The sequence below is a fragment of the Hibiscus syriacus genome, unplaced genomic scaffold, assembly GCF_006381635.1.
Source record: "Hibiscus syriacus cultivar Baekdansim isolate YM2019G1 unplaced genomic scaffold, ASM638163v2 tig00110467_pilon, whole genome shotgun sequence".
Classification (NCBI taxonomy): domain Eukaryota; kingdom Viridiplantae; phylum Streptophyta; class Magnoliopsida; order Malvales; family Malvaceae; genus Hibiscus; species Hibiscus syriacus.
Genome location: NW_024062749.1, coordinates 444,873 through 456,855, shown reverse-complemented (window position 1 = coordinate 456,855; position 11,983 = coordinate 444,873). Strand labels below are relative to the sequence as shown.

General features: G+C 34.1%; 1 protein-coding gene across 1 annotated transcript; it reads left to right on the top strand.

The window, feature by feature from the left end:
• Positions 1–484: 484 nt before the first annotated feature.
• LOC120127231 (stachyose synthase-like) lies at positions 485–3,691 on the top strand. Its single transcript, XM_039145187.1, has 4 exons — positions 485–2,219; positions 2,310–2,487; positions 2,577–2,944; positions 3,042–3,691. The coding sequence occupies exons 1-4, from the start codon at positions 738–740 to the stop codon at positions 3,615–3,617; spliced, it is 2,604 nt and encodes an 867-aa protein (XP_039001118.1). The 5' UTR covers positions 485–737; the 3' UTR covers positions 3,618–3,691.
• Positions 3,692–11,983: the final 8,292 nt, after the last annotated feature.

The window sequence follows — 11,983 nt, the reverse complement described above, 5'->3', positions numbered from 1 at the left end:
TATTATAATATTAAAATGCTTTCAAATTTTATATATTTGTATTTTTTTATATCTTAAATAAGTCAAATGATAATACATTTCTTATAAAAAAAATATAAAAATTAAACTACTTTACATATGTTAATGATTTATTAAATATTATGAACCCATCAGATTAAAAACTCTTATTCGAAGCTGAATCAGCCAAAAAATGCACGAAGTTTCCCACCTACTATTTCTTCATTTCTGCATCAGCAAGGGACAGCCTTGCCTCCAACTACATAAATAAATATTTCACAAAGTTGAAAGTCTAGTGCTTATAGAAGTTTCCAGTCATACATTAGCATACATACATACATACATCTATGTATCATTCTCATCCCTCAAATGTCCCGACATTCTTTTTTATACCTAGATAACTTGATATATTGTCTATATATACGTGCATAGCTTAAACCATCTCGCCACAAATCTCTTCTAAAGAAAGATCTTTCATTTCAGTTCATCAACTGCCATAAACAGTTCTTTGTAATCTGTTCCTTATATTTGCATATTTCCTTCGTGAATCTCTCGCCTTCCTTATTCGTTTCACAGTGTAATTAGCCTTGATTTGAAGTAACTAAAATCTCTTGGGGATTCAGATTCCAAAAAAAAGTTGTCACTTCGTGTTTTTAAAGTCGGTCTCGTGTTCCCTACATTGACATCCAAAACTCAAGTTTCATCAATCTTTTGAGAGTTTCCAGCACTTTGTTTTTTTCATGGCACCACCAAACAACCCTGTTAGTTCCACCACCAATCTTCCCCGGTCTAGTAGTTTAGAGAAGTGCTTTGATTTGTGTGATGGAAAGTTGAGTGTCAACGGCTTTCCTTTACTGCATGATGTTCCTACCAATGTCACTTTCACACCATTTTCCTCGGTCTGTAACGCCTTGGAGTCCGATGCACCTATTCCTCTGGTTCAACGAGTCCAGGTTATGGCTCAAAGAGGTGGGTTCCTAGGGTTCACCAATGACGAGCCATCTGATAGTATGTTGAACTCTCTGGGTAAATTCACTGATAGGGACTTTCTGAGTGTGTTTAGGTTCAAAACATGGTGGTCCACACAATGGGTGGGGACTTCAGGGTCTGATTTGCAGATGGAAACACAATGGGTAGTCTTAGATATCCCTGAAATAAAGTCTTATGCCATGATCATACCGATCATCGAAGGCGGTTTCCGGTCTGCTCTTAGGCCTGGCAAAGATGGTCATGTCATGATCTTCGCGGAGAGTGGCTCTAGTCAAGTCAAGTTATGTTTTTTCAACTCAATAGCCTATGTTCATGTGTCTGATAACCCTTTCAACTTGATGAAGGAAGCTTTTAGCGCTATTAGGGTTCATCTTAATACCTTTAAGCTCTTGGAAGAGAAGAGCCTTCCTTCTATTGTTGACAAATTTGGTTGGTGCACTTGGGATGCGTTTTACTTGACCGTAGAACCCGCTGGTGTATGGCAGGGTGTGAAAGAGTTCGTCGATGCTGGTGTCCAACCGAGGTTTATCATCATCGATGATGGCTGGCAAAGTATCAATAATGATACCGATGACCCGAACCAGGATGCGAAAAACCTTGTTCTTGGAGGGGAACAGATGACTGCCAGGCTTTACAGGTTTGAAGAGGGTGAGAAGTTTAGAAAATATAAGGGAGGCTCCTTCTTGGGTCCCAATGCCTTTTCGTACAACCCACACAAGTCCAAGATGCTGATCACAAAGGCCATTGAAGTCGAACATGCTGTCAAGGCTCATGACAAGGCCCTCCAATCCAGCGCCACTGATGTTTCCGAAATCGAAGCCGCGATCAACAAGCTGAAACAAGAATTGGATGATATGTTCAAAGGAGAAGGAAGTAGTCTTTTGAATGGAAACCATGAAAGCAGTGGCTGCAACGCTGATGACTATGGTATGAAAGCTTTTACAAAGGATTTGCGAACCCAATTCAAAGGTTTAGACGACATCTGGGTGTGGCATGCTCTTTGTGGTGCTTGGGGTGGTGTAAGACCTGGTGCAACTCATCTCGATTGCAAAATAGTTCCCTGCCATGTCTCTCTCGGTCTTGCTGGGACGATGCCAGATTTGGCGGTCGATAAAATCGTTGAAGGAGGTATTGGACTAGTTCATCCAAGTCAAGCTGATGACTTCTATGACTCCATGCATTCTCACCTTGCTAAATCGGGTATTACAGGAGTCAAAGTTGATGTCATTCACGTAAGTAATCTTAAAAACTCAAAGTAGTACTAAATTATATGTTTGCTTGAACATTGTAATTATTCTATATGTTCATGTTTTTCGATTTAGACTCTCGAATATGTATCCGAAGAATATGGAGGCAGGGTTAACCTAGCCAAGGCTTACTACAACGGGTTGTCAAAATCGTTGTCAAAGAACTTCAAAGGGACCGGGATCATCTCCAGCATGCAACAATGCAATGACTTTTTCTTCTTGGGGACAAAGCAAATATCCATGGGCAGAGTAGGTAAGAAACACAATACATATCTTTGATTCCAACCAATTACAATAACCTATACTAAAACATGTTTTGATTTTAATTGTTTTAAACAACAGGTGATGATTTCTGGTTCCAAGATCCGAACGGCGATCCGAACGGAGTTTTCTGGTTGCAAGGTGTTCATATGGTTCACTGTGCTTATAACAGTTTGTGGATGGGTGAGATCATACAACCTGATTGGGACATGTTCCAGTCAGACCATGTTTGCGCCAAATACCATGCTGGATCCAGGGCAATTTGTGGTGGACCGGTCTACATTAGCGACTCCCTTGGCGGCCATGATTTTGACCTTATTAAGAAGCTTGTGTACCCTGATGGCACCATCCCCAGGTGCAAGCGCTTTGCCCTCCCTACTAGAGACAGTCTTTTTGTGAACCCTTTATTTGACAACAAATCCCTCCTCAAGCTATGGAATTTCAATAAGGTACCTCCACTGTTGTCAATTTTTTTCTTGTACATCAAGCTACTTGGTTGTATATATGTGTGTGTGTATATGATCTCAAAATCCTCTGTCCGTGCAGTATGGAGGTGTTGTTGCAGCTTTCAACTGCCAAGGAGCCGGATGGGATGGTAACCTGCGGAGGATCATCGGCTATCCACAGTGCTACAAGCCCATCTCCGGTTCTGTGCATGTCACCGATATCGAATGGGACCAATGCAAAGAAGCTGCTGCTATGGGTGAGGCTGAAGAGTATGTGGTCTACCTAGACCAAACTGAAACTATTCTCTTGGTGACACCGAAATCTGATCCAATTCAAGTCACCGTCCAACCATCTTCATTTGAGATTTTCAGCTTCGTGCCATTGAAAAACCTCGGTCCTACTGCTAAATTCTCCCCTATTGGTCTAACCAACATGTTTAATTCGGGAGGCACAATTCAAGAAGTGGACTACAATGAGGCCGGAGCAGCCCCAGCTGCCAGGATCAAAATCAAAGGTGGCGGGAACTTCCTAGCCTATTCTAATGTTGCTCCAAAGACCTGTTTCGTGAACGGTGCTGAGGCGGCTCCCGTTTGGTCAGCCGACGGCAAGCTGAAGCTCGATCTTCCTTGGATTGAAGAAGCCGATGGAATTTCTTATGTGAATTTTTTCTTTTAAATTACGTTTTTGGATTGTTGTTTAGATTTGAACTCATCTAAAGGATGTATTTGTTCATTCCTTTCTTATTATTCAAAATAATAATATCCAAGTCTATGTACGTGGAACATGCAACAATCTTTCACAAAGATGTTTCTAACTGTAATTGTACCATAAAAGCCGCTATTACAGTTACATTAATGTCGTAAACAGACAAGGAGTTGTTCATAAAATATTTTAAATTTATTTTCTTAATATAAATTTATGTGTCAGCCACTACTAATAATTTAACATTATAGTAGAAATGTGTAGTTGTTCATATCTTGTAACATAGGGCAAATCGATGGCATTGCCTTGTAGCTGAAGCAATCTGGTGGACGAGACAACCGGATAAATAATTGGTTGAATGAAAAGAAGTATGGCCAACTTTTTTTAAAGATGACATTAACGGTTGTTATCGTTTAACATTTTATTAGGTAGTTATCACAATTGGTTCAAGTCTTCTAACCCATCTCAAATCCCTAAATTATACATAATCCCCTCCCAAATCCCTAAATTAAAAGTAGGGGTAAATTATTCTATTGGTCATTAAACTATGGGATTTTTTTTAATAAATTAAATCACTAAACTTTACTTTTTTTTCAATCATGCTACCTATTGTTAAATCAATGATGGCTAGCTGACGTAATATTTTAAAATTTATATGATAATAGATTCAGTCTCTAATTTTACACATTCAATCAATTTAATTTAAATTTAATAAATTAATCATCAAAATTTACATATAAAAATTTTAAATTTTGATACCGTAAAATAAACAATATATTCATTAACATAATATTGATAAATCTTAATATTTATTATTGTGTTTATTAGATTTTATATAATGTTAGATATATCCAGAATTCGCCAAGTAGCTCTTAACATGTCCGATAAAGTCAGGAAACCGAAAGCTGTTCAAGAAAAAAATCCCTTGGAGAAACCTTCCAAAATTGCCAGAAAAGAGCCGTTGGATTGAATTACAGATGTCCTTTAGCCGTCGTTTTCATTGGAACAAACTGTTAAACAACTGCTTCGCCAGTGGAAGAAACTCAATGTGGCCAGCGATCACAAAATCCAAAGCTGTCGGCTTCATCAATCTTCTTTGAAGAAGGAACAGCAGATTCCAACGGATCGTGCAAAAGCAAGATCACGAGTCAATTGCTTACGAAAACGCGTTTGGGCAGATTTTAATGGTTTATCCTTCCACTTCTTTTTGGTCGGTCCAATGTTAGAAGAGTGTACTATATGGAAGGGAACGTCGTGTTAGATGACCAACTGCAATTTAACTAGCAACCATAAATAACCGTTATTCAAGGCTTCGAATAAATTAATAAATCTACCGACACTTTGACTGTTCAGAAACTTATCCTATAACGCCATCATCATGTTCTTCTTCTCAAGTGCATGCATGGATGCATTCGTCGTGACCATACATAGTTTTGGAAATTAAATTATGAACAGGATATAAAATTTTAAGATGCATGGTCTATAAGCAGCCCAAGCGTCGGGGATTCTTGGGCTCGAACCGTTTATTTTCTCCTTTGATTGGGTTTAAGGTTACCGACAAAGAGTAAAATGAGTCAGGCTCGAAAGATATGATAAATTCAAAAGGGAAACGTTTAGAAAATTGAGAGAATCATTTAAATGTTTAGTTGAGCCTTTATGAATAAAATAATTTAGATTAAATTTATTGATTAATAAATTAAATATTAATAATTATAAAAATAACAATTATCTTTGATAGTCTAGTGTGAAATCAATACGAATAGGATGTTGATATTTATAAAGAGATGACAACATATGATGGTGTTGATAAGGACGTTACAGGATCACTCGCGGAGCCATTGTCATATGACACCCTAAAAATTTATGATTTTTTTAAAAAATATAAATTTAATATAAAATATTTTTTTGATATAAAAAAGTTGAGGTCAGGGTGACTCCCTTAGTTCAGGATTATGGTATACTTAAAATTCAACTGAGATTTATATAGGAATTTATAAATTGTCCACCAAGAGTGACGGTGGTAAGATTTAATATAAAATATTTAAAAATAAATTTCTCGAAGGATATAAATTCTCATTCAATTTAAAGCAGAACTTTAGATATTTATGGAGGTTCTTGTTGTGTGTAAAATTTGGAAGTGTAACGAGTTAATAATTTAGAGTTTTTAGGATTACTTCAAAATTACTTTTAGATGACAAATATATTACAATCATATAACATGTCTTAGTTCTCATAAATAATTATTAAAATATAAATATTTTCTTTTAATAATATAAAATACTATATATATATATATATTCAAAATACTTTTTAATCGCTAACTCTCGAGATATATATCTTTGATAAAATAGAATTATCAATATATAGTATTAACTTTTCCCCTAGTTCTTCTAACCTCACGGCACCTTTTGCTGTCTTCAGTAAAGCCAAAACTTAACGATCCGATGATCCATCACATGTCGCGTTGCCGTCATATCTGAGCCATTAAAATTAGGGTTTATCAAAATCCATCTTTCCCAGCTTTAAGATCCCACCCCAAATCAATTCAGTTTCCACCAGTAGAAATAAACATAAACCTCTATCTCCCCTCCTCCCTCTCTGTCGGGTAAATTAAAAAGAAGAGGCATATTTCAGGTTTGTGCATGAATCTAATAAAACTGTAAGCCACAAAAGGGGAAAAATCTGGAGAAGTGTTTTTGGTTTCATGTTAGATTCACGCACAAACTCGTAATCTGTATTTTCATTCATTCCACATCGTTTCTTCAAGTTGCTGTATTTCCTTTTTGGTCACAAAGGAATTGCCAAATTTGATCTATAATTTTGGGAAAAGGGGGAAAATGCAAACTGTTATTATCAAGGTTGCTTGACGCCCGGTGAGTTAAGGAAGAAAAAAATCCTCTAGATTTGAAGGTAATGGTGATGTCAAAATTGTAGATTAAATTTGAGTAATTTTATTTGATGAGATCATGACTTTGTTTTGAGTAATTATTCCAGGATTTGGTTTGTTAATGTGTGGAAAAGGAACTTTAATCTAACTATTAATGGAAGGGTAAAGGTATAAAATAAATGGTAATTGGAGAATGAATTACTGATTAGACTTTTTTTTTCTATTAGTAGTAGTAATAGACAACAGAACACCATACTTGATTAATTACATTTACTTGTTGAAAAGCTTTGATATTTATCTTCATCAATTAGATCTTATCATGAAACACCCCATTCTTTGAAAAGCTGAGATAAGACAAAAGGAGTAGTTGTTCGTTATAATTGCATTCATTCATTCATCCTAGCCATGTAATGCCTCAAAATCTTGTTGGCCTGCATTGGGAAAGACAATGTCATGAAATCTTCAGGATTTTCTGCTGGCCTTGTTAGGATGGAAAATCCATTGGATTTAGTACCTTGAATGAGAACTAGTACTTGCAGAACGATTTATCGGTACGGATCCAATCTCACCTTTGCTTCTCCTTTCCTAGTGTTTAAGATAATGACACAAGTCTTTCTGCTTCTGTTATGTTAGGGTTATCTCCCGGTTATTTCGAGGGTAATAAACCTTGAACAACTCTAGGAGGAAGATCTAGATGAACGCTGGGAAAGTGTGCATTGATGCAGTAGAATGCCTTATTGACAAGGGGTATCATCAGAACCCACAATTAATGTTTCATGAGGCCAATTCTTGTCTCAAAAACATTAACAAAAAAATAGAAATTCGCAGACTTGTATGTTGTTGAAACAGGATCCTTTAGTGGATTGAGTTTTTGAAGTCCATCTCGAGCCTCTTAAACTTGCTAACTCCTGCGTTATAACTTAGAAGTCGTTTATCTGCATTCACTGATTGAGTTTTTATTTCGAGTTGATTGTTATATAGATCGAAATTTAGAGTAATATGGACTTACAACTCTATTGAAATTGGTCCTCTCTTCCTTGTCTTGAAGAGTAATTGTGCTTCCTTTGATAGAAAATTTCTTAAAGAGGTACATACTTTGATTTTGTTTTATAGTTTGTAGTTATTTTGAATCATACATTACAAAAGAAAATACTTTATTTATTGTTTTGTATTCTCGAGCCTCTTAAACTTGCTATCTCCTGCGTTATAACTTAGAAGTCGTTATCTGCATTCACTGATTGAGTTTTTATTTTGAGTTGATTGTTATATAGATCGAAATTTAGAGTAATGGACTTACAACTCTATTGAAATGGTCCTCTTCCTGTCTTGAAGAGTAATTGTGCTTCCTTTGATAGAAAATTTCTTAAAGAGGTACATACTTTGATTTTGTTTTATAGTTTGTAGTTATTTTGAATCATACATTACAAAAGAAAATACTTTATTTATTGTTTTGTATTTATATTTTTTTCTCATAAGAATGAACCAATTTATTTACTAACAACTCTGTTTCATCTATTTTGGGGGATTTTCTTTTTATATCATACATGATGCAACACCTATGGTTATAAGGGCAAAGCTAGTGAAATCTCTTTCAACAACTCATCAACTACAGATTCTTATGAATGTGTGAGTAACTAAAGGCAAGAAATTAGTGGTGATGCTGCAAGCATCATCAGAAAATTTCTTCCTGACCAAAAGTATACACATTTACACTATAAATTGCTTACATATGAAGAATTAAAATGAAAATAGTTGTCGTTTGCAACAGCAATGACTCTCTGATTACTGATTTGTGTCCAAATTTTGTGCAAGCATGAATGAGTAACTGAAGGCAAGAAATTAGTGTTACTGCTGCAAACATCAGAAAATTTGCCCATGTTGTTTTATTTGCCGACAGTCGAAAACTTGATACATCATTGGACCCCATTTGTCTTATCTCTGGCGTGGACCGACACATTACACATGCAGACAGACGGCAAGGAGGAGACAGCAGAAGAAAGAAAGATTGATATTCCGATTCCATCTACAATATTTCATTCAACAAAACACAATAAATTTTGGATATTTGTCTCATCCCTCTAATGAACATTTTTAGCATACTTTGAATTTGGCCATGCCATGTGCGCCACTCAATTAAGCTTTTGATTTGAATAAAATCAATCTGACCCTATCCATTAAAAATTGTATACACTTTCCTTGGTAATGTATAAAATTAGGGAAAGAATTAGGAAGAGTTTAGAGAAGTGGATTGGGCTTTCAGTAGGGATAGCAAACGGACGGGTTGGGTGCGGATAACCCCTTTCTCATCCCTATACACATCTAATATTTTTAAATCCACCACCCGTTCACCATCCATGACGGGTAAAATTTTTCAAATCCACACCCGTCCACGCGAGTACTTTCTCAAATCCATCTCTACACCTACTATCCAACTGGAGACGTACCCGGCTAGACCCGCCTGACATCAATCTTAAGTTATAAATAAGCAACAAACATAAAACAAACACGTTCATTAAGAAACATAATAAAATAAACCAATGATTATCTGAGTTAAATATTAACATAGATCTTAAAGTACATAAAACACCATAATAAAAGACATAATTAAAGCCTAGAAACATAAATGACAAACACAATATTTTTGTTCTTTGACACACATAAATGACAAACCCTAAGATTATACCTAAATTTATAATGTTCCAAAATTTAATAGGTATTTAGTGGACAGGAGGATGCGGGGTGGATAAGGTCTCTAATCCATCAGCCGCCCACTACCCGACAGGTATCGCTTTATAAATCCACACACACCCGTTATCTACTAACATTATATTCATCTCTGTCTCAATTAGAACAAATATGGTACGAAATCTACGAAATTATACTCGTTTGTCATCCTAACTTTCAGTCCAGAAACTAGGCTGGCAACGGAAGGAAGATGGCGCCTTGGCACAACAATACAAAACAACTTTAATTAATTAAAAACTTTTGGGAATATTTTGTGTATAAATATTTTGTATCTTTCTTGAGCTCCCAAACGTATCGAAGGAGGAAACACCAGTCAAACTATCTTTACGTGAAAAAGATCAATTTTAACTATTATCCAATTAATTCAGAGTGAAAAATGCTTCCCACTAGCCATTGGATATGATAAAAACAAAGATGTATAGAGCGTGTATCGGAAGCAAACTCCAATATATTCCAAAGCCGCGTATTATTGCTCCACTTTTTATTTCTCCAAAGCAGTTTATTTTTAATCACAAAGATGTCAAGCTAAGCATTATTTCTGAACTTGATTGGTGAAATTAATGATCACCATTTTTATAATACACTTGATTTATTAATAGTTAATAAAAATATAAAAAAAATATGTTTTTATAAAGAATCATTTCGATGAAAAAAATAGAAATAAATATTTTATGAGTTTATAAAAAAATTAAAAAAAACCCGGTCCGATTGAAATTGTCCCAAATCTTATTAACGTTATTGAAGATTGTGCTGGAGAGAGAAAAAAGCGCCAGACTCACGGCACAATCAATGGCACGTGCGCTTCCTGATGTCATCATCTACACAAAAATCTCACCCGTTGGATCAACCACAAAAGGTAAAGCCCGTAGCCGAATAACACGTGTGAAGCTAAAGGCCCCAACGATCGTGCGCCTCAAATGGGGACAGCCGAGCCGAATAAAGTGGGCCTTCTTAGGTTTAAACTTTACTTTTTCACTTAATAAGTGAGCAACTCAACGTTGATTTTATTGCCTTATTGTCTTTGGTTTGAATTTCACAAGACAAATCTAGTTTCTGCTAATTTGTTGTCTTTTCCTTTTTGTTATTTTTTAATAAATAAATTTAAATAAAAATCATAACTGAGTAATTTATAAAAAAATTAAAAAGTTTAAACTAATTTTAAAAAATAATACTTAATGAAAGCTTTTAAATTTATTGAAATAAAAATTAAAATGTTCAAAAAATTTAAATTTTATGAAAATTTCATAAGAAAAAAAATTAAATTTTTAAAATAAAAAATCAAATACTACTTTTCAAAAATTTTGGAAAACCAATCCACTTGGACCCATCATCCTCCGTCTCTTACTATATATATTGTACATATATAATCGATGAGCAAAGCTAAATAATTAAGCTTAATCCTCTTCTAAACTTTCACAAAATAATTGACATGGAATCAAGTGAAGCTACGACAAGGACAAAATTTTGAGTTTTGGATTTCTGGATATACATATTCGTAAATATTTATTAGTAATTAATTTTACGAGGTATGTTAATCGAGTATATCATTTAAGGAGTCAAAATATAATTTTATTATTATCTACATTTTTTCAAATATAATTTAAATATATAATTACAAATAAAATAAATTTAATTAAAACAATTACTCTTATAAATTATTTTTTATAATATTTAATTTAAATTAACTAATTAATAAATAAATTATTAAAAATTAAAGATGCGGGGGTGAAAATAAAAGGCTAAAAATAAGGGTTACCTTAAAAGGATAGAAACATAATTATCGAAAGCATGCAAAGGTAAGTCGAGCTTACACGTTAAATATGTCATCGTGCGGTGGGATGGATGGAGATCATTCATGCTACACAACCACACGTGCATTAGATTGTAGTTAATATTCCCACACCGATCCCCATAAACTAAAGCCAGAAAAGAAAGAAGAAGAAAAAAAGTGGTAATTTCCGTCATCTTCTTCCTCTTTATTGGCAGTTTCTTTTTCTCTTTTCATTGGGATTTTCGTTGCAAAACTAAAGGTAGCCATTATCACCGACTTGAACAAGTGAATATTGTGAACATTTATGCAAAAATATTCAATGCATCTAAGTTAAGGTTCCTTGCAATTGTTCCTGGGAAATATATGTTTACAGGTCGTGTCGATGTGAGTTTAAGGTTTAAGATTAGATAAATTGATCAGGTTTTTAAAATAAATTATGTTTATGGTTAACTTTTATAATGTTATAATAAATAATGGTTAAAAAATAAAAGTACATGTAAATTATTAAAAAAAATATCTAAAAAGTTTTAAATAAAAAAATATGAATAAAAATTCTTACACTATGTTGACAATAAATACAAAGAGGATTTCATAAAAGTACATTTGATGATAGAATATGATCTAATTACATTGGGTAAAACTTTTTTTTGTTTTACACAAGTAGGTTTATGATCGTTGAATAAGTGAAAATAGATGTGTGAGATTAATATTAGGAAATAAGAATATATCACTATAAAAAAACAATGAGTTAATCTCATACATCTATTTCCAGTCATCCATCTAACGATCATACGTTTTAATTACGTATTTCTATTTTCCTCCTAATTTAGTTATTCACCAATGAGATGTATCGTGAAATTTTTTTTAGTCGAACCATATAAAATTCAGATTACAAATTTTATCAATCTCAACTTTAACACAAATTAAAACTAAATC

Excerpts from the sequence above, each read along its gene's own strand:
- LOC120127231 (XM_039145187.1), top strand. The coding sequence starts at position 738 with ATGGCACCACCAAACAACCCTGTTAGTTCCACCACCAATCTTCCCCGG. Across the intron at positions 2,488-2,576 it reads AATATCCATGGGCAGAGTAG|GTGATGATTTCTGGTTCCAA; the intron begins GTAAGAAACACA and ends TTTAAACAACAG. Across the intron at positions 2,945-3,041 it reads AGCTATGGAATTTCAATAAG|TATGGAGGTGTTGTTGCAGC; the intron begins GTACCTCCACTG and ends CTGTCCGTGCAG.